The 24,097-nt window shown below is 38.2% G+C and overlaps 1 protein-coding gene across 3 annotated transcripts in view; it reads left to right on the forward strand.

Moving 5' to 3' along the window:
- Positions 1-24,097, forward strand: part of ERO1B (endoplasmic reticulum oxidoreductase 1 beta) — a 68,706-nt gene that overhangs the window by 25,787 nt on the left and 18,822 nt on the right. For all 3 annotated transcript variants that reach the window (XR_007145234.1, XM_047824627.1, XM_047824626.1), the window contains exons 5-13: positions 541-623; positions 5,958-6,031; positions 10,931-11,051; positions 11,172-11,218; positions 14,797-14,808; positions 16,672-16,698; positions 20,517-20,609; positions 20,733-20,979; positions 22,265-22,334. Coding sequence is in view for 2 of the 3 variants with exons in the window: in XM_047824627.1 (XP_047680583.1) it covers positions 541-623; positions 5,958-6,031; positions 10,931-11,051; positions 11,172-11,218; positions 14,797-14,808; positions 16,672-16,698; positions 20,517-20,609; positions 20,733-20,979; positions 22,265-22,334 (774 nt within the window). In the remaining variant the exon portion in view is untranslated. The remainder of the gene's footprint in view (positions 1-540; positions 624-5,957; positions 6,032-10,930; positions 11,052-11,171; positions 11,219-14,796; positions 14,809-16,671; positions 16,699-20,516; positions 20,610-20,732; positions 20,980-22,264; positions 22,335-24,097) is intronic.

Genomic DNA, 24,097 nt, shown 5'->3' on the forward strand with positions numbered 1-24,097 from the left:
TATGTCATTGATTAGCTCCTCCTCTGTTGATGGACATTTCACTTGTGTTGACTTTTTTGCTATTACATACAGTGAGGCACTAGCATTTCTGTCCTTTGTCTCATTGTACATATGTAAGAGTTTTCCTAGGTCTGTATTTAGAAGTAAGGTTGCTGGGGCATCCGTTATGCTGTCCCAACATGAGATAGTACCTAATACCTTTCTAAAGTGGTTGTACCTTGTTTTTAGTTTTGTTTTTAAATGTTGCTCTGGATATGGTTTCAGTTTTAAGACTGCTGGTTCAAGGATGTTATGCATTTTTGCATCTCCAGATAAATATTGTCAAATTACTTTCCCAAGACGGTTTTCTCAGTTTAGGTCATCACCAACATACCAGTACTAATTGTTTTTAATGTCTTAGCTTAGTTGGTGGAAATTTGTGATGCATTTTGATTTGTATTTCTTACATATGTGAGAGATTTTGATGTATCTATGTCATCACTGTCAGATTGCCAGTCGTACTTGAGATTATTACTAAACTTCCTATGAACTTCCTTTCAGTACTCAAAAGTGGCAAACAGCACCAAAGAATTAGAAGATTGTGAACAAGCTAATAAACTGGGAGCAATTAACAGCACATTAAGGCAAGTTTATTTTAGGAGTGTTGAAAAATATTCTCTTGTTTAGTATATTTATATCAGAAATCTTCTGTTTGTGATTTTGCTTCAAGTAATTCTTAAAAGGAAGAAGTTATTTTTATCTTACATTCCACGATTGCTTTGCTTCCTCCTGTTAGCTGATTTGTTCTTAAATTTCTGGAATGTATGATCAATGGTGACTTTATCAAAAAGTAAAAATTTAGAAGGTTGCTCAACTAGCAGGGCTTATGGGTCTATTTTTCCTGGTTATTATAGGAAAAGGAACTTGAACCTCTAAGTGTTTTATAAATAGTAATTCAATCTGTAGGTTACATTTTGAATGGGAAAAGTTATTACCATAACTGTTAAGTTTCGTAGATTCTTTTTCCTATTGACTTTTCCTTATTGTAATAAAAACCTGCTTGGGAAGGCCAGTGTAATTGTGAGTGGTCTCAGATTATGCGCTATGAAATGATTGTATCTATAGTTGAATCTGGGGAATGGAGTATCATTGAACTTCTTTTGAATTTCCCTTTTTGTTTAGGTTGGCATCTATGTACTATAACTGTTAAAGACTTAATAAAGTTAGCAGTTTTATTATCTATTGAAGAACAATTCTATAGAAAACTAGAGAAGATAATATAATAAATACTCCCGTGTCCTTCACTCCAGATGAATAGTTGTTAACTTTTGCTACCATGTCCTCTCTGGCCTATTCCCCAATCCTGCTTTCTTTCCTTTTTCCTTAGGAGGAGCTCCTCTCATGAATTTGCTGTATACCCACTATGTTTTTCTTTTTATCATATGTATCATCTTTATTTCGTGTATGATTTTACTTTTCCCTTATATAAAATAATACTGTACTTAACAGGCTTCAACTTTATTTTTATACTGTACATTTTGCTTTTCTAGATCTGTCTCATTTTTTTAACTGAGGAGTGGTTTTTACCTTATGAATATATATTTTACTTCTCTGTTCCCATATTGATAAACACTTGAATTGTTCAAATTTTTACTTCTATAAGTTATGCCACCTTGAGCATCCTTGAGAAATTTTTTTGGGTGTACGCTAGGAAATTTGTCCTACGCTAGAAAAACTGCTGCATCTTCCTGTTGCCCAGGTGCGCCTATTCGTGTTACTGCCTGATGGCTTTCCAGAATACTCGTGTGGTTACATACTGCCTCCGGGACTGAGAACTTGTTTTGTTCTTCACATCCTTGCCAAAAATGGATAATGTTTGACTGTAAAGTAGTACCTCATTTTTGTTTATATGTTGTTACTAGTGAGTTTGAGCATTTTTTTGATCTGTGTATTGAACATTTATGTTTTTTATTCAGTAAATGAATGCCTGCAATATGCCAGTGTTCTAGAATATTAGGCATTTAGCACTGTACATGGCAAATTCTTTTTCTCAGGAAGCTTAATCCTAGTTGGAGATATGCAGTAACTGAGTAAAATGTATCAGAAGTAAGTAAAATGATGATGAGTGCTTGGGAGAAAAAGAAAACTGAGAAGAACGATAGAGAGCTAAGGGTGGCAGGGTGGGGAGGGGAGCGAGTTGCACTGTTTCCAATGGGTTGGTGAGAGAAGGCCACAGTGATAATGGGACATTTGAACAAAATGCCCATGAAGACATAAGTCCTGTTATGGCTGCCTGGGGCATGAGTGTTCCAAGCACGTGTAATTGTTAGTAAAAAGAACCTGTGGCAGAAGCACGCCTAGATTATTTGAGGAACCACAGAAAGTCCAGTGTCGCTGGAATACAGTGGTCACAAGATCCTAGGGGTGGACGTAGGAGTGGGGTGGGGTGGAGATCTTGTAGAGCCTTGAAGACGACTACGAATACTGCTTTGAGGCTAAGTGGGATGAAAAGTCACTGGAGGGTTTTGAGAGAAGGTGTTGAGGGAGGCAGGTGTTCCACTGTGGAAGCCTTGTTATGTGATTATTGTAGTGATCCAGTTAAGATATGATGGTGGCTTAATTTAGACTAGGGCCATGGCAGTGGAAATGATGACAAGTGATCAGATTCTGGATGGATTTTGAAGATGGAGCGGACAGGGTTTGCTGTGGGATTTGATGTGAGGTTTGAAAAAAGATAGGAACTGTGAATGACTACAAGATTTGGAACTAGAAAAATGGAGTTGCCATTTACTGAACTGGGATACCTACAGGAGGAACAAGTTTGGTGGAAAATCACAGTTCAACCTTGGACCTGTTAAGTTTGAGCTGCCTATAAGACATCCAGTTGGAGATGTCAAGCAGGCAGTTGGATATACAAGTCTCAGTTTCAGGGGAAGGAGAAAATGTGGGAGTCATTCAGTAAATATATGCTATTGAAAAACTATAAACCTGAATAAGATTACCCAGGAGAGAATATAACTAGAGAAGTCATCAAAGGATTGGGCCTTAAGTCATTCTAAGATTTTAAGGTAAAGCCCCTGTTCATATTCTTTGCTGTTGTTTCTCCATGGGCGGGGCGGGGGGGGGGGGGCAGGGTAAAGGTGGAGTAGGTGTGCATTTCTAGATCATTATTAATTTGTAGGCATTCTTCATATAATATGAGACAATGGCTTGTCTTTTAATTTTGCTTACAGATATTTTGTTGAACAGCAGTTACTAATTTTTTAAACTTTTAAATTCCAGTGTAACTCACATATAACAAAGTATATAAATCTTAAACATAAAGGTCAGTTTAATTTTACAGAGTAAATCAACTCTGCAGCAACTATCCAGAATAATGCACTCGATACCCTGAAGATTGCCACGTGGGCTTTCCTAGTCATTACCACTGTCCAGAGTTAACCATGATTTTGAATTATATTAGTAGAGATTGGTTTTGCCTGTTTATATAAATGAACTATTAAGGAATGTATTTTTTTTGTATCTGGCTTATTTTATTAAACATCACATCTGTGAGAGTCATTCATGTTCTTAAGGTTAGTAGCATTTAATTCTCTTGTCATTGGTATAATATTCCATAGTTAAGACTGCACCAAAATGTTTCCATCCAACTATCATTGATAGCTGGAGTTTTTCACTTTGCAGCCATTACAAAAAAAAAAAAATTTGGTGGGTATTTGGTGGTGTTTTTGGTATGCATTTCTGTGTAGAATATACCTACAAGTGGAATTAAGTAATACTGGCACGTGGTCTTCCAAAATGACCACTAAAATACATTGCCACTAGTAGTATACGAGATTTCCTCATTCCACGTCTCCAACAATTGGTCTGTAATTTTTTAAAAAGCTTTATTGAAGTTTAATTGACATGCAGTGTATTGCACCTACTTGAAATATACTGTTTGATGTTTTGACAAGTGTGCACTCATGAAAATCCGCATTGTCAAGATAGTTGTCCTACCCACCACCCTGAAAAATTCTCTCATGACCTTTGGAAAGGCCTTCATTCCATTCTTTCCTGCCCTGCGTTTCCCACTTTGAAGGCTCCTGCTTTAACACACAGCACCATCTTGACAGGAAGCCCTGGTTTAAGCCCAGGAAATTCTTATAGAAGTAGCTTGGCATCCATCTTCAAACTGACTTTTAGAGAAGCTGGGCAAGGTTCTTTTTTTTTTTTTTTTTTTTTTTTTTTTCACATTTTATTTATTTTTGAGAGAGAGAGCGAGCACAAGTGGGGGAGGGACAGAGAGAGAGGAAGACACAGAATCTGAAGCAGGCTCCAGGCTCTGGACTGTCAGCACAGAGCCTGATGTAGGGCTCGAACCCACAAACCATGAGATCATGACCTGAGCCAAAGTTGGATGCTTAACCGACTGAGCCACCCAGGTACCCCTGGATGAGGTTCCTTCTAACTCATTTGTAAAGCAAACTGGGCCAGCTCTGTTAGCATTAGGTTAGTGTTGCCTGTCTTTTCCTGGCTTTCAGGCGGGGTTTAGGATGAAACAACAAAGTGTCATCAAATAAGTATGCTCAAAGAAAAAAGTTTGTTTTTCTAAGTCAGATTGTTAACAAGAAAATTGGAATTTATGTCACAGTGGTCTTGTTCTTGACTATTTTCAATGGAAGATGTATCTAATTAAACCTAACGATAGTTATTTTAGCTGTAACTAGAACTTAGACATTCTCGTTTTATGGAATTATATGTTTCAGCTGAGTCAACTAAGATATGAGTATTTCCATTAACTTTTATTATTAAGTTAACTCAGTATTCCCACAGTGGAAAAAAAAAAATCCCACAGTGAATTGAAAACATTTATTGATAAAGTTGGGGTAGTCCAGTCAGTCAGCCTTATATACTTCTCGTAGTGGTTATGTAATGTAGCAGTTTTTCTTTTTTTTTTTTTTTTTAATTTTTTTTTTTCAACGTTTATTTATTTTTGGGACAGAAAGAGACAGAGCATGAACGGGGGAGGGGCAGAGAGAGAGGGAGACACAGAATCAGAAACAGGCTCCAGGCTCTGAGCCATCAGCCCAGAGCCTGACGCGGGGCTCGAACTCCCGGACCGCGAGATCGTGACCTGGCTGAAGTCGGACACTTAACCGACTGCGCCACCCAGGCGCCCCAAGGTAGCAGTTTTTCAAATACAAAATAAATTCTTGGCTATGAAAGTAACACATTTAGGAACTACCTGATTTAAACTTAGTACACAAATAATTTTTTTTTAATCTTTTTTCCCCCTATTGTGTAGTGAATAAAGAAGAGTAATAATAGTTCTCTTATAGATGTTGCCAGTCTGGGTTTAAGACAGAGAAGGTCTGAACATAAGTTAAAGTAAATGTAGGTTCAAGTTTATTTGAGAGACTGTGATTGTTCCTTTATTAGTTCTCCAAGTAGAGATCTTGATCATAGATTTTGTTAAATGTGAGGTAGTATGTAAAATGAATGATATGTCCTGATTAAAAATGATATTGGTGTTACCAGTGAATATCACATTGGAAGGGACATCCTGGAAATGCAGCTTTTGGTGTTTTTGTCCTATAAATAACAGAAACAAGTTAAAAGAATTATGAAGGTAAATTCAATTCCTGCTTTAGAAGAAAATACCACAATTTCTAAGTTAGGTGAAAAGGCTAGCTTAAATTTTGTGTTCAACTAAATCTCATATATATTTGTAAATTTTCTAGTTAAAGTAATTATCGCAGTAGGGCTAATAATAGCTTTAGTGTGAATAGAAATCCTTCACGGGAGAGTTAATATCTGTGTTTTTCATAAAACTTGCTATCATTCCTTCATGTGACCACTAATTGAATTTGTGACACTATCTAAATTAAAGATGTGACCTCGGGTTATCTGTTTTCAGTTATACAAGATGCAGTGTAAACATTTTCAACTCCAGATTTAATCATTTTTTTTTTCTTTCTTGTTCCCTCCTTCCCTAGTAATCAAAGCAAAGAAGCCTTCATTGACTGGGCAAGATATGATGATTCACAGGATCACTTTTGTGAACTTGATGGTAATAAAATAAACTATTGTAATTAAATTCTGTTCACTCTAATCCTTTTATAAGAACTTGAAGTCAATGAAAATATACTCAGAATTAGAACTTGAACACACTGGATGTTGCTGTGTGGATCTTACTATTGTTCATAATGGCATTTATCGAGAGCTTATGTTCCAGACCCTGTGCTCAGTGCTTGAAGTGCGTTATTTCTCATCTTTGCAGTTACTTTATTTTTAATTTTTTTTCATGTTTATTTTTGAGAGAGAGAGAGAGAGAGAGAGAGAGAGAGCAAGTGGGGGAGGGGCAGAGAGAGAGGGAGACACAGAATCCGAAGCAGGCTCCAGGCTCCGAGTTGTCAGCATAGAACCTGATGTGGGGCTCAAAGTCATGAGCTGTGAGATCACGACCTGAACCAAAGTCAGTGCATATCCGACTGAGCCACCAAGGGGCCCCTTTGCAGTTACTTTAATAAGTATCTGTTATTTCATATCCAAGGAAATGGAGTCTCAAAAAGACTGGCTTAGCTAGGATCACACAGTAGCCAGAGGCTGAGATGGGATTCGATCCCAGATCTGAATCCCATATTTTTTTCATCACGACATACCATCTCCTGTGGACCTCTATTTCAAGCCACTTAGTTTAGGTCTGTGAACATATAAACATGTTCACAATGGAATTTTCTGGAGGTCTCAACAAACTAACATAAAGATACCCTGCAGTATTGGGGAGGACTCTAATTTGACTTCCCCAGAGCCCTCTTGCCAAGAGTCTGCAGAATGGTACGAAGAGAGGGCGCTATTTACCAATAACTACCATGACTCCTATGGCAGAAGGAAATTGGAGTGACTCAGAATTTTTTCTGAGGAGAATATTTCCAAGAGTTTTGTGCTGAGTAGGCTGAAATCATTCATTTGGCCTCTCTTCACTTTTTACCTTTATATTGTGGGTAGTGGAAAAGAATTTGGGATAAAGCCTGCCCATTTGGAGATCGCAGAAGTTCCTCTGAATTCTTAAAGCATATAGAGTGGTCATACTGCTTTCTAGAGGTTTTTGGAAGATTCGTCTGTAGAACTGTGCTGTGAATCCAGTCTGTAATGGAGTAAGTTACAGTGAGCTGCTACAGTAGTATGGGAAATTGAGACAAAGCCAGGAAGTGGAACGGTCTCACCATGGTTTATATGGTTTCAGCAAGGACGTTTTTAAGAGATCTGAAAAAAGTGTCTTTGGGTATCATAACTCCTGTTAGGATATTTAGAATCGCCAAAGGTTTCGTCGAAGCAAGCCGCCGTACCTAGGTTAAGAATTGACATCACTGCTTACTCTCATTTGCTCTTGGGTCATCATTCTGATTACATGTAACGTTCAACACTCACGGTCACTTCCTGCCAACTTATTTTACCTGTTCGTTATTAAAATAAAAAATTTTCAGTAGTGCTTAGTTGACAGGTTTTTTACATTAAAAATCATTTCTGTGAATATTTCTCTCAGTAAATGATATCAATATATATTTCTTTTGTAGGTATTTAGTAAACAATACCACTTATTGGCAGGGATCACCTGATATGATTAAATTGATGTACTCAATTACCTCATCAATATAAATAGTATTAACTAATTTTTTGACATTAGCTACTTCTATTGTAAAAATGGAAGAAGTGTCCTAAAAGAATTTACATCGAATCATCCCTTAAGATTTTTAGGATGGTATAATTAAAATAATTAGTGGTGTTTATATTTTGTGTAGTCCTTAAACATGTAAACCGTTCTGCTAGTTGGATTACCACTGCTCTTCCGGGTAGTAATGTTCGTGTGCCTCCCAGTGATTTATACGTACAATTTTTAGTAAAAGGTGAAAGATGTATACAATCTGAAGAGAAACCAGAGTATTATACATACAATTTTTAAAAGCCCATCAGAGTAGCTGTAGAGTCACTGTTGAGTAATTTCAGTTATCTAAACTCACTGGATCAAAACAACAAATCTGAAGAATAGTCACCCCCGTTTACTGGAATGTGTTTATACGCCCGTGTGCTCGGCTGCTTTGTTGTTGTTCTGTGTTTGGAAAGGAAGATGATCTTCATAGATCAAACGGTAGGTTTTTAAATAATTTAGCAGGTTAAGGTAAGCTGCTTTCCCTGCTCATTTTGTCATCGTCGTTGCTGTCTTTATGCATGGCTGGCTGCTGCTTTTGCTTGAGGTTTCTGCTCACATGTCACCTCATCAGAGAAGCCTTCTGTCACCTCCCTGTATGAAATGGTAACCACTGCCCCTCTCTGTCTGCACTGCTGCCTGCTCTCAGACCACTGAGAACTACCTGAGCGTGCGTGGTGGGTTGTTTAGGTTATCTGCTTGTTGTCTGTCTTCTCCAGCTACAGTGAGAGCTCCTCTGGTCCACTACCACACTCATGCCCAGAACCGTGCCTGGACGTGGCATATGCCACCCTAGTGCCTAGAACAGTGCCTGGATGTGATATATGCCACCCTGGTTGTTTATGTGGTATATGCCACCCTCATGCCCAGAACAGTGCCTGGACGTGATATATGCTCAATATATATTTGCTGCATGACATTGTTGGTTCAGATATAACTGAAATAGTGTGATTTTTACTTTTATTTTTTCCATTATAACATTAATTTAAACATAACGTAAATTTAAAGTGTTTAAAACAGTAGTTTCTGAATCTGGCTGTGTATCAAAATTACTTGGGGACTTTGTGAACTGTAGGTTCTCCTCAACTGAGTATACTTTAACAGTGCATTACTAGCAATCTGGGAACAAGCTGGTGATGGAGGGTTGTAGGCTCAATCCTGAGTATACAATAGGATTTTTTATCCGTGTCCATACGCAGAAAGGCTGTGCACTAAGTTGGGGTACCAGCACTGGTGTGTTTGTAGGGGGAATGCGACCTATGTATGCTGCCCCCCACCACCCATCTAGATGTCACAAAGTTCTTGCCACTATGGGTCAGGGGTGGACAAACGTTTTCTTCTGTAAATGGACAGATGGTAAGTACTTTAGACTTTATGGACCATATGGCTTCTATTACAGCTACTCAGCTCTGCCATAATAGTGTGAGACAGCAAATGAACATGGCTTGTGTTCCCATAAAACTTTCCTTACAAAAAGTACACACTAGACTAGATGTGGCCTTTGGGTTGTAGTTTGCTAACCCCATTCTGTTGGTTAATAAGACCCACTTTTTCATCATTTGAAAAAGTAATACAATTTTTAAAACCACTTTTGATTTAATTTAAGGGAACATACATTAAGAACGTTGAGGTGCAAGTTTTAAATTAAACATTGATATAATTGACTTTTGTGATTTGTCACTGCCTTAGCTTACATTTTTTTTTAAGTTTATTTTTCAAAGAGAGAGAGAGAGGGTGCATGAGCAGGGGAGGGCCAGAGAGAGGGGGGAGAGAGAATCCCAAGCAGGTTCTGCACTGTCAGCCCGGAGCCCAACACAGAGCTCCATCTCCCAAACCGTGAGATCATGACCTGAGCCAAAATCAAGAGCCAGACACTCAACTGACGGAGCCACACAGGCGCCCAAAATTACATTTTAAATCCTTGTACTTTAATATCTGAATCTGTTTGTTTTTCCTTATTGGTTGGTTAGTTGCTTTTGTTGGGTGAAGGGGTTGATAGCAGTCCATTGTGTGCATTTGTAGGTGAGCCTACAAATGTGTAGGCTTACATGCACACACACGTTCTTTATACATGTGTATATACGTATATATCCATGCATATAGGTGTTTATGATATGTTTAATATTGTAAAGCTTATGTAAAATCAATTTTGCAAATGAGTTTGTGAACAACTCAAAGAAATTAAAAATCTGTAACAGAAGCTAGTGAATTGTAAAACTTTTGTTTGAACTTTCCTATAAAAGTCACACTTTGATTCACTTCATAATTTGAATCTTTTTGTAATGAAGATTTTTTAAATTATTGTTTTTAAATCTTGAATCAATCCATGTCCATGGGCAGTTTCTGTTCATCCATCTGTAAATTACCTATTTTCTCTATCTTAGCTTGTATAGTGGAATGTCTATATAATGTTAGGGCTAGAAATAGAGGCAGTATTCTTCATGTTTCTGTTGTCTGTAAGTTAGATATAACTCATTTAGTAAGGACAAGTTGTAATTATCTTTGTATTCTTCCTACTTCCTTACAAAAGCCAAGTAGTTCTTGGAAGGTGTGCATCAGGATTCCATTTTACTCTTAATGGTTATGGGTAATCTCTGTGGTCACTGAATGGTCAATGAATATTGTTAGGTAATGAAAAGAAGAGGGGCCGTATTTTAATGACTGTGTTTGGCCACTGTTTTAAGTCAGTGCCTGTATACCATTGGTTTGATCTCATGACACCAAAAGGGAGGAAACATACAAATAAAGGAATACATCTGGGCCAACATATATAGCACTCCAGCTTACATGCATTATGAGTCATACATTTGGGAAGCGTGGTCAGTATAATTTTTCTATTTCTAGTACAATATATATTTAGTAAAATAAAAAAGTGGTTGCAAGCATGTGTGTAGGTGGGTGTATGCATAGGGAAGAAATAAAATACTAGAACAAGTTATAGTCTGTTTGGTCATTTCGATCCTGGGTGGTTAAAACTTAAGAATAACGAATGCCTCTAAGAAGGGGAGGTGCATTCCATTACTGAAGAGAGTATCGAGTATCGGAAGGAAAGGGAGGAGTTGTTTTTTCCTCTCTCTCAAGTGTAAGTTACCCTGGGTCAAGTATAGTCACAAGTGTGCTAACCATTCTACCATTCACATTGGAGATTACCTGAAAAGCTGGCCTTTCTCTAACCTTTGGGTAGTTCTGCTTGTGTTATAATGTGAAATTTCATATAACTGGTGACATAGAGGTGGTTTTTATGACTTGTTTCTTGTTCAGATGAGCGATCCCCAGCTGCTCAGTATGTCGACCTGTTGCTGAACCCAGAGCGTTACACTGGCTACAAAGGGCCCTCTGCATGGAGAGTGTGGAACAGCATCTACGAAGAAAACTGTTTCAAGTAACTGGAGGGAAAACGGCTGAAGGGAGGATGGAGTAAGGGGGGTATGGTTCTGCAGGGAAAACATTCCATACAAAACTCAAACCATTGTATGACTGAGTTTCACGCTTGCTTTTTCAGGCCTCGATCTGTTTATCGTCCCTTAAATCCTCTGACGCCTAGCCGAGGTGGGTGTTTCATACATTTTCATGCTTTCGGAGATGATTTACAAAATGTCTTTGTAACTAGACAAATTTTGAGTGAATTTTCAACTATTTTATGTTTTTCTTAATTTGAATGATCAGAAGTATAAGATTAAATCGTGGGGCGCCTGGGTGGCTCAGTCGGCTAAGCATCCAGCTCTTGATCTCTCAGCTCAGGTCATGATCTCACAGTTTGTGGGATTGAGCCCCACATCGGGCTCCTCACTGACAGTGCGGAGCCTGCTTGGTTCCCCTGTCTCCCTCCCTGTCTCTGCTCCTCCCCTGCCCCTTTCTGTCTCTCTCTCTCTCAAAATGAATAAACATTTGGAAAAAAGTATAAGATTAGTTCATAATTGAGTCTCAAGGTTTCTATGTGTTTTATTTAATTACTGACATTTATTGAGTGCCTGATCTGTGCCAGGCCCCAACGTAGGAGTTCTAGGTGAAATAAATCAGAATATATGAGTAATGCTTATATATCAGGGGTTTCCTGGGGAACTCTTAAAAATCTGGATTTCCAGGCCCTATCCTCTACCAACTTAAGTCAAAATCTTTGGGATTAGCCCCAGGTATTGTTTTGTTTTGTTTTGTTTTGTTTTGTTTTGTTTTAATTGTCCAGGTGATTCCAATATGCAGGCAAGTCTGAGAACCAGTGGCTTATAACGTGCTTCTCAGACTTCAGGTGTGCGTACGAAGTACCTAAGGGCCTTGTTGAAATACAGGCTCTGATTCTGTAGGTCTTGGGTAAGGCCCAAGATTCTAACAAGCTCCCAGGTGATGCCTAGGGTTCTTGCTGATCCATGTAGCACATTTGAGTCCTACAGATGTAGAGGAGTCAGAAAGTTAGGTTGCCTGCAGCTTTACTCTAGACCTGCTGTGTCCAAGCTTTACCACTTGACACACTGGGCTGTATCGAGGACGTGACATATGGCTAGTGTAAAACCAACTTTGACATTTTTCTTAATTTGTTTAAATTTTAAAATGGAAGCAGTGTAAAATACTTCTACCATGGAACAACTTTATTCTTTCGATAGGACTGCTTTAACTCTTGCCTCACATAATGTGCAGTTGTTGTAGTGCATGTATACTTTTTACTTTTCAAAACATGGGTATTTGAAAAAACTTTAGTAGAAATTTTTATTAGAAAAAACTTTACGCATGTGGCTAGTGTTGTATTTCTATGGGACAGCATTGTTGTAGACAGTTGGAGGTTAATCAACGTGAAACTACCTGGGCACATCTTCAGTCCGCTCTCAACAAGGAGCCAAACTCTGTTAGCAACTCTGTAATTGACTTGCACTTTTGATGTTTTCTTCAGACCAGGATTGATTTTAAGAACTTAAATTTCCCCGGTCTAGATTTGTATCTTTAAGGCATCTTTAAAGGTTGACTGAATGGACTGCTTTTAGCTACTCTTTTACAATGCAGCAAATGTTCTTTGCTTAGGGGAGGAGGGAATTGGATCATGAAAAGGGTGTGCATGGTTTCTCATCCTTTGTCTGTTTTGCTACTTTGACCTTATAATTGATTATTATAAAAGTGGAAACGCAAAAGTTATATAAAGTAAAAAGAGAAGGCTCCCCCCACACCCACCCTGGTCCACACACTCTGTTCCATAGAGCAGATCTTGAAAGGCATTCTTCAGACCTTTTTTATGATTAGTTTTTTGTTTGTTTTTTAGGATTGGAGTTCAAACATTAAAAATTGAGGTATAATTGACAGACAACATTATATTAGCTCAAGGTGTAGAACACAATGTTTCCATGTTTATATATATTGCAAAATGATCACCATAGTAAGTCTAGTTGATATCTGTGACCATATGTAGTTACAGAATCTTTATTCTTGTGATGAAAACTTGTAAAATCTACATCCTTACCAACTTTCAAATATGCAGTACAATGTTGTTAACTGTAATTGACAAGCTGTTCATTACATCTCCAGGACTTATTTATTTCATACCTTTTGACCACCTTCACCCATTTTGTCCACTCCCTACACCCTACCTCTGACAGCCACCTGTCTGCTCTCTGGATCTGTGAGCTTGGGGAGTTTTGTTCTGTTTTGTTTTGAGATTCCACATTTAAGAGAGATCATACGTTATCTGTCCTCTGACTTCTTTCTTTCAGAGTCCATCCATGTTGTCACCAGTGACAGGGTTTCCTTTCCTTTATGGCTGAGTAATATGATCACTTCTTTTTTTTTTTTTTTAATAATTTATTTATTTTGAGGGCGGGGGAGGGAGAGGCAGAGAGGAAGAGAGAGAATCCCAAGAAGGCTCCCCTGCTTAGCACAGAGCCTGACATGGGGCTCAATCTCACAAACTGGGAGATAATGACCTGAGCCGAAGTCAAGAGTCGGACGCTTAACCGACTGAGCCTCCCAGGCGCCCTCCATCACTGGCTTTTAAAGCAGAAAATATAGTTAATTTAACAAAACGATCACATCCCAAGAAATACTTCATGTCCATATTATGATAAATTAGAGGCGTGAGACCACTGGAAAGATGAGAGGAAGGAGAGCACCACGTAGGAAAAGATGGGAGGCAGAGAAAGGGGGGGAAAAACAGCCAAGAAAGAGGGGAGACAAGGGACCGGGGGGGGGGGGGGAGAGTCCCAGCCACCAGGTGAGGGATCCATGCAGTAATTCAGTAGCTCTGGCCGATGCTCTTTGAACACCATCTCTGCTGAAACTGCTAATGTCGATTCACAGCTCCTCAACCGTCTCCACCATGCTGCTTGCTGTTCCCCAGCCAGACAGCTAGGCATGTACAACTGGCTTTCCAACAGTTTCCACAGCAGAACCTTTCTTTCTGAAAATGAAACCTTGTATCAGAATGCCACATACAGAGCTGACAAAGGCAGCGCTGCTGTGGATCCCTAGAGCCCAACCTTCTAGTGCTTCTCCATGTCTGGGGAGCTCTGCAGCACCTGCAGTGAGGCTTTTGCGGATGACAGTTTGGGCGGTACTTTTATTAAGGTGTGTCCGTGTTGAGCAGCTATACCTGGAAACAGAGAAGTATCCGGCATGGAAACAGCAATGTTCAGAGCGGGTTGTGCACATAGGATGAAGGAAGCAGCTGGGTCTCTTTGTTAATTATTGAAACTAGTGATCTTCAGGAGTATTTTCAGAGGCTTTTAAAAAATTTATTTATTTTTGAGCGACAGAGTGTGAGCAGGGGAGGGGCAGGGAGAGAGGGAGACACAAAATCAAAGCAGGCTCCAGGCTCAGCTGTCAGCACAGAGCCCGACGCGGGGCTTGAACCCACTATCCGGGAGATCATGACCTGAGTTGAAGTTGGATGCTTAACTGACTGAGCCACCCAGGCACCCCCAGAGGCTTTCTGATATTTATTGTATAAAACATCTGTGAAAATCTTGTACCTTTTGGCCTCCATTCTTATCAAGAAGTCTCATTTGGAAGATCACTATACACTGACCAAGGTTCATAGTATAATTAATAATTTAACACAGTAAGTTTTAATCTGATGTTAATTAAGTAGGTTTAAAATCTGAACTATGGAAGACAGTTTCTAAAATCCTGTTTATTATTTTCTCTTTTAGGAGAAGATGATGGTGAGTTAAAACTGTTCTATTTGGGTTTGCCTCAAGTGTAGAGAAAATAGTGATCAAAATTTGATTTTTCTCTCTATTCAAAAGAAAATGTTTATCCTATTTTTCCAGAAATAGCCACCAATGAATGGTGACAAAAATAAATGTTTTATAATGTATATTTACCCTATGTTTGAAAGATGTATAAATTCCATCTTAAATATTTAGTGTAGAAACCAGGATTACATTACAAGTTCCCCACTTTCCGGTTATTATAATCTGCTTGAATATGTCCTGTAGAAATGGAGACAAGATAGTTTTACCAGATAGTTTGTCTTGTGCCTTTATTTTCTTATTGTCTTTGTAATTTGTAACCTCTGTTACAGTAATACGTAATCTGATGAATAGTAATTTACCACCAATTGATTACTCCAGGTTACCAAATGAGTATCAGTCATAAATTGCCCCCAAACAATCAAAATAGTTATTTCAAGTAGATGTTTACTTCTCTGTGCTCAAGGCAGTGATGAGCATTGTGCAAGGTTGAAAGATGTGTGAAAGATGATGCCTTGCCCTACAGATGCTGACAGTATGTAGCAGGAATGACCAGCACTGCTCATAAATAATGGCAAAGAAGTGCTGCACATACATAATAAAACAGTAAGTGAGCTAGCTCTTTAGAGGTGGGACAGATCCTGTCCCACTGATCTGGAGGCTTAGTGGAGGAAGTGGCATTTGAGAGGAGTGTTGAGTAATGGGACAGGTTTAGGCTGATAGAAATTGGATCCTGTGTGCTGTTAGGAGGAAATAGCATGGACCAAGGAGCTCAGAAGAGAAGAATGAAGCGTGTTTGGGGAGACCGTGTTAGCAGTAGGGAACACTTCATACAGTAGTAGTTTAAGTTGGGGGAGAGGAGCAGAGGCCACATTCTTAAGGATTGGGGAGCTCAACTTTTCCTGATAGCGTTTGGGGTTTCTTGAGTAAACAAGTGAGATTATGATGAATGGTCCTTAGGCAGAGTATGTGGAATAAGTTCATCTGTGGGAAGATGTTTGTGTAGTTTTGCAAAGTATGAAGACTCTCAGGAGACAAAGTTACTCCCCACTATCTAATTTATCGCCTAGGCTCCTTGCTCGGCTCATCTATGTGTTGAGTTTTTCTTCTGCTTTGCTTTTCTCAGGTAGAATAAAGATAGGTAACTCACAAAGTCTATTTTGATGAACTAGATTGATGTTTATTGGCTGTCATTTTTTTTTTTTTTCTAGTCAGAACAGCATTGGTCTAGAAATCGCTCTTTTAGCATTAGTACATGGGTAAGTCAGGTCCTTCCATACTTTAGGCATTGATGTTCCTGAAAAATTTTTTAAAAATTAAGGGATTTTAAAATTACCTCTTGCAGTTTAGGAGTTCTAGATAATTGAGGAAATGTATCTAGCTTTACTGCTCAGGAAAAAATGGAATAATTACTAATTTGATTTTTGGATTATAATTCACTGTTTTTTCCTAGAAATTTTAAGGCATTATATGGCTGTTATGAAAAGCAAATTTAAGATTGTTAAACTCTTTCAGCACCATACTTAGGGATGTTTAAGCCTTCTAATGAATAATATTGCATAATATTTTGACTGACAAATTTTTTAAAAAATTTTGCTTAGTCAAGTATCATTTATAAGAAAATTTTCCCAAAGTTACTTAAAGTACTTTGGGGCTTTATTTTCTAGAACCATATGCCTATTTTTCTACTTCACATGAAGCAGTGGCCATTTCTAGAGGTGTTCCTTAATCTGTCGTAGGAAATACTTTATGTGCTTAATTTATTCTTATTTGTAGATGACTGTTTAAAATATTTTAACCCAATTCTGTGTGTATCTTTTTTTTTTTTTTAAGGAGAATCGTTCTACACGTGGCTAGAAGGTAAACTTACACATCTGCATTTTAAATTTATTAGTCACCTATAAAAATTATGGATTGATTGAATATATTTTTGTAAGTTCAGGATTCATTACCTAGACAACTAATTTTTACAGTGTTGAAAGAAAATAACATATTGTAGGTTGTTGTATTTTAGGATATAATTATTTGAAAAATTTGAGGTTATTGGTCAGCCAAAAATAATCAGCATTAGGGAGATACACACGGCATATACTGTCCTCGGGTTTTCATAACTGGCTCCTCAGTGTTATTTTCATTCTGTTTGTACCACTCATCCAGACTGCTTTCCTAGTAACCATTTTGCAGATTTGCTTTCTAGGTAGAGACCTTCTTGTTGGAAGGAAGTACTTGTTATATATATGAAAATGAGGGAAGGTACGTTTGATTTCAGAAGATTAAACAATGTTTACACATGTTAAGATAGTCTAAACTTGTTTAATTAAAGGATAAAGCAATATAGCTCCCAGTAGATACTTTGCACTCTTACATTTTTTGGTGTTGAAAATATAAATACTAGTAATGGAAAACTGAAGCATTCTAGGATTTTAACAACTTCAGTTAAAAACTGGATATATGAGGGGCGCCTGGGTGGCTCAGTCGGTTAAGTGTCTGGCTTAGGCTCAGGTCATGATCTCAGGGCTCGTGAGTTTGAGCCCCGCGCCAGGCTCTGTGGTGACAGCTCAGAGCCTGGAGCCTATTTCAGATTCTGTGTCTCCTTCTCTCTCTGACCCTCCCCCGTTTATGCTCTGTCTCTCTCTGTCTCAAAAATAAATAAACATTAAAAAAAAAAAACTGGGTATATGCTTTTTAAAAATTTACCAAATTGTCATTAATTTATGAAAGCAGAAGTTAAAATGTGTCAGTGAAAGATAACCAAGTTGAATGATACAGGAAATCATAACTGTATAGGAACTCTCCAGAGTTAAACTAAGTATTTTATGTTTGCTAATTGGTGATGTTACCTTGTGAAAATGATTTATCTTTTTTATTTTTATTTTTAAATGTTTATTTTTTTTGATAGCGCAAGCAGGGGAGGGGCAGAGAGAGAGGGAGACAGAAGATCAGAAGCGGGCTCTGCGCTGACAGCAGCAAGCCCGATGTGGGGCTTGAACTCAGAAACCACGAGATCATGACTTGAGCCAAAGTCAGACACGCAACCAGCCGAGCCACTCAGGAGCCCCCTGATTTCTCTTTTTTAATGTAGTATGTACCTGTGTTGGCCATTATTAAGGTGAACATTATTGATGTGCCAGTACCACTAGGAATTATATTGATAAATGGCCTATGTGGAAGAAAATTCTTAATTTTATTTCATTAGCTGTATTCTAAAGATACAAATTGTGAAGAGTAGTATTTAGGTTGAGAGAGGTGGTAAGGGACTCTGAATATTGATAATGGAGGATGAGAATGAGATTTACGGGCAATATTGAATTTTCTAGGGTATTCTTTAATAACCACTTTTCTAGTGTCCTACTGATGGGAGTCCCTGAATACTGATACATGGTTTCAGAGAACACTCCTATATATAGGCAACTGATTGAACTTTTCTGAGATCTAGTTCCCTCATCTGGACATGAGATTAACAATGGCCATCCAGTTCACCTACACTGTACGTGTAGATGATGCCTGTAAAAATGCCTTTGAAAATCACTAAACAATGTGCAAATATCAAATAATACTGTTACAGTAAATCTAGCCTTTTTGTGAGAGAAAAAATTACATATCCGTGTCCTGTAATTCACTTGTTGAAAATGAATCTGGGTGAAATTAAATCCAAAAGAAAGAGAACCATTGTCTAAATTGGATAGTTGAATTTGCTCTGTATTTTTAGAAATAGAAATCGGTAAATTTTGCCTTTGTAAATCAGCTTCTGTAGATGTTACTTAACATGACTGTGATGGCTTCGTCATGCCTGCCAGCAGACTGCAGGCAGGAAAGAGCTGTCCAGCAATTTCCCACAAGGTGTGCTGTGTGTTTTATTGGTACACTCAGTTGGCACATCTTCTATTAACCATTTTGCTTAAAGTTACCTTATTTTCACAGTTTATGGAAAGACATTTCTACTCCTTCTCACTCCTCACCTGTCCCCATTCCAAGTAAAGGGTTTTGAGGGCTTTGCAAATTAGAATTGTCTCCCAGTCTGTGTTCTTATTTTTAGGCATATGAATTTTCACAAGCCGTGCTTTGCCTGTTTTCCCTTCTCTGGTCTTTAGACACTTTACTGGCTGTAAACACTGCTTACAGAGGTGCGTCAGGAGGAAAAGAAAGTGAACTATACATCTGATCATTTTGCTACTTGGTAACAGATTTAATGAAAAGTTTTACTAGAGGAAAAGTTAGTCCTTAGTAGTTCATTAAACTTGTTCATGATGTTTATATGCCTTGCTACCATGAGCATTCAAACTGGGCCATATACTTTTAGGAAGAAGCTGCAAAAAAGAACTTAATTTTTACTTTTTGGTCTCCATCCATGACAATGGGAATATTCTAGCAGGAATTCTAAATTAGGGAATGAGATCTCAAAAGAATTATATTTTCCTGTTAAAAGCTACTTGCTTCACAGCCATATAGGGTAGAACATCGGGTAAATTGAAGATCTAAAACATCTTGGGGAAAATGCAAAGCCAGCCGCGTACGTACTCTTACATTTAAAAAATCCCACAGCTTACAAGTGAGGTTTTTTCTTAGTTCCTTCCCACTGTTGAAGTTCATTTTTCCTCCACGGGGAGAGTTTACAAAAAAAAAAAAAAAAACAACAAAAAAACAAAAAGCAAAAATGACAAAAACAAAAAATCTGTTGGATGGTAAGAGAAGGAAAAAGCCAAATGCTCTGCATTCAGTGGATTCTTAAAATCTAGGTTTTTGCATTTTTATCTATTCCAAAAATTGTCTATGAAGAATATTTTCTAGATTTTTTTTCTTTTTTTGTGGTTAAATATACATAACAAAATTTACCATTTAAATATGCATAACATAAACTTTGCCATCTTAATTATTTTAAGTTTAGTGGCGTTAAGTACATCCACAATGCATAGTACTTTTGTAGTAAGAGTAAAAATGGAGGTAGGGGTAGGATAGGGTAGTGGAATTATCTTGACCTCTGTTTGAGCAAAAGCCTGTGTGGCTTAAGGCTACATAAAATCACTTTCCATCATATTCCTGTATTCTGTCTGATCTGATTCTACTCAGAGGAAACAGTCAACCTACTTTTTTTCCTTGGTTGAAATTCCTGGATTACTGTTTCCCAGGTTTTGCCTCCTTACCAAGTGGACCATATAGTCCAGTGGAACTAGAGGATTGTAGGGTGGAGGATTAGTAAGACACACTAAAGAATCCGGAGGAAGAAGAGAAATGGAATGCGGTCTCGTCTTCCTCCACAATCAAGTAGGGTCGGAGAATCGATAGCCATAGGAAAGGGAAAGGGAAAAACAGCTGTTGTTAAGCCAAAGCAGTGGCTTTCTAGTTATATTGGCTCACAGTTTAGCCCTGACCCGTGAAAAGTCTGTGCCACTGCTTTCTGAGTAACGTGGGAACTTGTCAAGTACACCCATGCTGCTTGGACCTCCAGGGCCCAGCATTTTCTGTCTTACTCTGCATTAGGTTAGCATGTGCATAACTCCATTCAGAAGTCAGAATCTTCTAGTAAGAGAATCTTGATCTAATCATTTTGTTATTCCTTGATTATTTTTAATTTCCTTGAACCTTAACTTTAAAAATAAGCCTGTGTACTGAATCTCCTTGATTCAGTATTTCCATTATCTAAATGGATGTGATTTCTTTTTCAATTTTTTTCTGAATAGGTTTGTGTCTGGAGAAGAGAGTCTTCTATAAGCTTATATCGGGACTTCATGCTAGTATCAATTTACATCTGTGTGCAAATTATCTTTTGGAAGGTAATCCCATTTTTATGTAGAAATCTTCTATGAATGTAAAAATTGTTGGGGGTGGATATACTCTAGAGAGGGGAAAAAAGCCTACTTATTAAAGGTATGCTATGTATTTCTCTTCCTCTGTAGAAACGTGGGGTAAACCTAGCTGGGGACCCAATATGAAAGAATTTAAACGCCGCTTTGACCCTGTGGAAACTAAGGGAGAAGGTCCAAGAAGGCTTAAGAATCTGTACTTTTTATACTTAATTGAGCTTCGAGCTTTATCAAAGGTCGCCCCGTATTTTGAGCGCTCAATTGTTGATCTTTACACTGGAAACGTAGAAGAAGATGCTGACACAAAAACCCTTCTACTGAATATCTTTCAAGATACAAGGTAAGAATATGGTTTCACTCTTATGTGGATCCTGAGAAACTTAACAGAAACCCATGGGGGAGGGGAAGGAAAAAAAAAAAAAGGTTAGAGTGGAAGAGAGCCAAAGCATAAGAGACTCTTAAAAACTGAGAACAAACTGAGGGTTGATGGGGGGTGGGAGGGAGGGGAGGGTGGGTGATGGGTATTGAGGAGGGCACCTGTTGGGATGAGCACTGGGTGTTGTATGGAAACCAATTTGACAATAAACTTCATATATTGAAAAAAAAAAGATACAAGGTAAGAATTGACTATCAGCAATCTGAAATTCTGCACTCTGAATGAGGCAGTGGTTGAAATACAACAGAAACTGATTCCTGAAAGCCAGTTAGGAAGAGGGAGTGTCACACGTGAGAAGGAAAATGCTCAGACGGACAGCAGAGCAAGTAGAACAGCCTGTCCACACTTGTGAATGGCCTGTATTTTCAAACATAACTTTACATTTTATGTGGTGTCAAAGTTTAATGCTGTTTTAATGTATTCTGCCAGTTTTGTATTCTTCCCATTGCTGTTTAAATTCAGATGCTGCTATCAGGGGGTTAGCATGAAGGTAAATACCTGAGGGACTGTTGTTAGCTTGACCTTCTAGAATAGAACCCCTTTTAAAAATGCTGAGTTTGTAAAATTTGAGTTTACTGCTTGTTAAAATGAGCATGAAGGAAAGTTGGATTAGCAAGTGTTTAAATTATGCATTAAATTTTAAAACCTTTTTTTAAGAGTGTGGCACATTTTCCACATAAATTGCTTTTAAACTCATTTTTTGAATTATTTTTTATCATGTAATTTTTTTTTTTTTAATTTTTTTTTTCAACGTTTATTTATTTTTGGGACAGAGAGAGACAGAGCATGAACGGGGGAGGGGCAGAGAGAGAGGGAGACACAGAATCCGAAACAGGCTCCAGGCTCTGAGCCATCAGCCCAGAGCCTGACGCGGGGCTCGAACTCACAGACCGCGAGATCGTGACCTGGCTGAAGTCGGACGCTTAACCGACTGCGCCACCCAGGCGCCCCTCATGTAATTTCTTTAAAACATTAGTCTTCTAAATTACAAAGCCATGTTTATGTTGTTTTACTCTTTTATTGAGTAGTTTACATATGAGCTGTTTGCCACCTTCCTGTGCTATTGAACTTCACACACGTGTAAATTATGACGTGTAAGCATTTGTTCAAGGGACAGAAATCTGCCAGAGCTCTACTGCATAGGACTTGAATTTTTCGTCTGTAACTTACAGTCTTGTCATTTCATCAGGTCCTTTCCCATGCACTTTGATGAGAAGTCCATGTTTGCAGGTGACAAAAAGGGGGCCAAGTCATTAAAGGTAAAAAGTTTGAGCTTGGGGGCTAGGGTGGGGAGCAGTTTACTGGCTGTGTTTTAATCCTGTCCATCCGAACTCTTTCCAGTTCTCTATCTTGTTGAAGTTGGTCTGATTGGACTTTACTACAAATGACACAGAAAACCTCTTCTCTGTACTTTTCAATTCCCCTTTTCTCCTTTCTGGTCTGGCCAACTCTCAGTGAATCCTCACTTGTTACTCTGACCAATGAATATGGAACCTTTGTAAATGTAAATGTCTTTTTAAAGGTCTTTATCTTGAGAGCAAGTTTTCTTACTTTAAAATCACAGCGTGTCCTGTTTTGATTCTAAAATCGTGAACTGTTAGCCATTTTGAAGGCAATAAATACCGTATTTTTTCTAAAGTTTATTTAATGGGATATCTTCTGGAATGTTCCAGTTTCTGGAACTATTATGTCTTTGTCTTTATGGACTGATCTAAAAGGCAAAAAAATTACCTGCTAACCTAGGATATCAGAAGGAGACTATATTTAAGGAACCTTATCAAACTTCATGTTAGCAGCTCTGTATTTTCATTTGCTTACAGTATGTTAGGGAATATACTGTACCCTTAAAATGTTCACAAAAATAGTTGAAATGGACTGGCAAATAGTCTTCTAGTACAGCTCCACAATCCTTTATAAGCAGTTCTGAAATCCAGAAAGCTCCAACATGGTAATGTTTTTCTTCTGTTGGGTGCAAATTAATTTGTTAGCAAAACCTGACCAGAACTGATACACGAGTATTCATAGTGTTTTGTAAAATTTCCGCTGTATGAATATTCTTACATTTTGCAACAGAAACATTAATGTATTTGATGACTAGGTTTTGCCACACACTCCGGTGGCATGTTTCGTAATAAATCCTATATGTACTGTATTTCTGAAATTTGGAAAATTCTGAATTCTGAAACACATTTGCCTCGGAGATGTCTTAGTTGTGGATATACTACAAGAACTACTAAATTAGCACAGAGTGATGCTTCACTCTGGAAGGGGTTTCTAGGGGCTTCGGAAGTGAAGTAACAGTCCCCTGTATACTAAATACAACTCTATTTTAGTTTTGGAAGATTGTTTTGTTTGATGATTATTTGAGGGGCATGTTGCTGTTGTGGTATGTAATGTAACATTAATATGTTTTTGTATTGATGTCTATTTTCTAAGTATTTATACAAATGTTATACTTTTGGATAACTGGATCTTTCTGTGGAGGAGGAAGGTGGGAGTGAGAAAGGAACTAGCTTTCAACTAGAAATTGCTGGAAATTGTGTTTGCTGTTTTTCAAAGGGTATAAAGGGGGACTTCAGTTCACTTTTCCATCTGCTTCTGAAAACACAAACTATATGAGAATGGAGAGTAGAGGACTTGTGTTCTTTCTGTTGTCTTGTGGCTGGGATACTGCTTCTTGGGAACCCTTTGGGCAGCCAGACAGGGCTTCTGGTGGCCAGAGTTTTCAGGCCGCTTGCCTCTAGCTTCATACAATAAAATGTTTACCTGGGTACAATGAAATGAAATTTATTTTCTGTGTTTGCCAAATGCAAAAGATGAGGAAACTCTCTTAACTAGTGTTAGCCTCAGAGGAGACTGGTCTTAGAGTCCTAGAAACCAGGATTTAGAGTCTCTCCTGTGTAGGAAACAATTACAGCACAATACAAGGTCCAGTAGGCAGCCGTCCCTGCAGAGGCTGTCTAGCAAATGTGGGGATCGCACAGCCCTGTGATCACCGGGGCTGATGGAGCACCCATTACAG

Source organism: Prionailurus viverrinus, chromosome D2 (assembly GCF_022837055.1).
Source record: "Prionailurus viverrinus isolate Anna chromosome D2, UM_Priviv_1.0, whole genome shotgun sequence".
Lineage (NCBI taxonomy): Eukaryota > Metazoa > Chordata > Mammalia > Carnivora > Felidae > Prionailurus > Prionailurus viverrinus.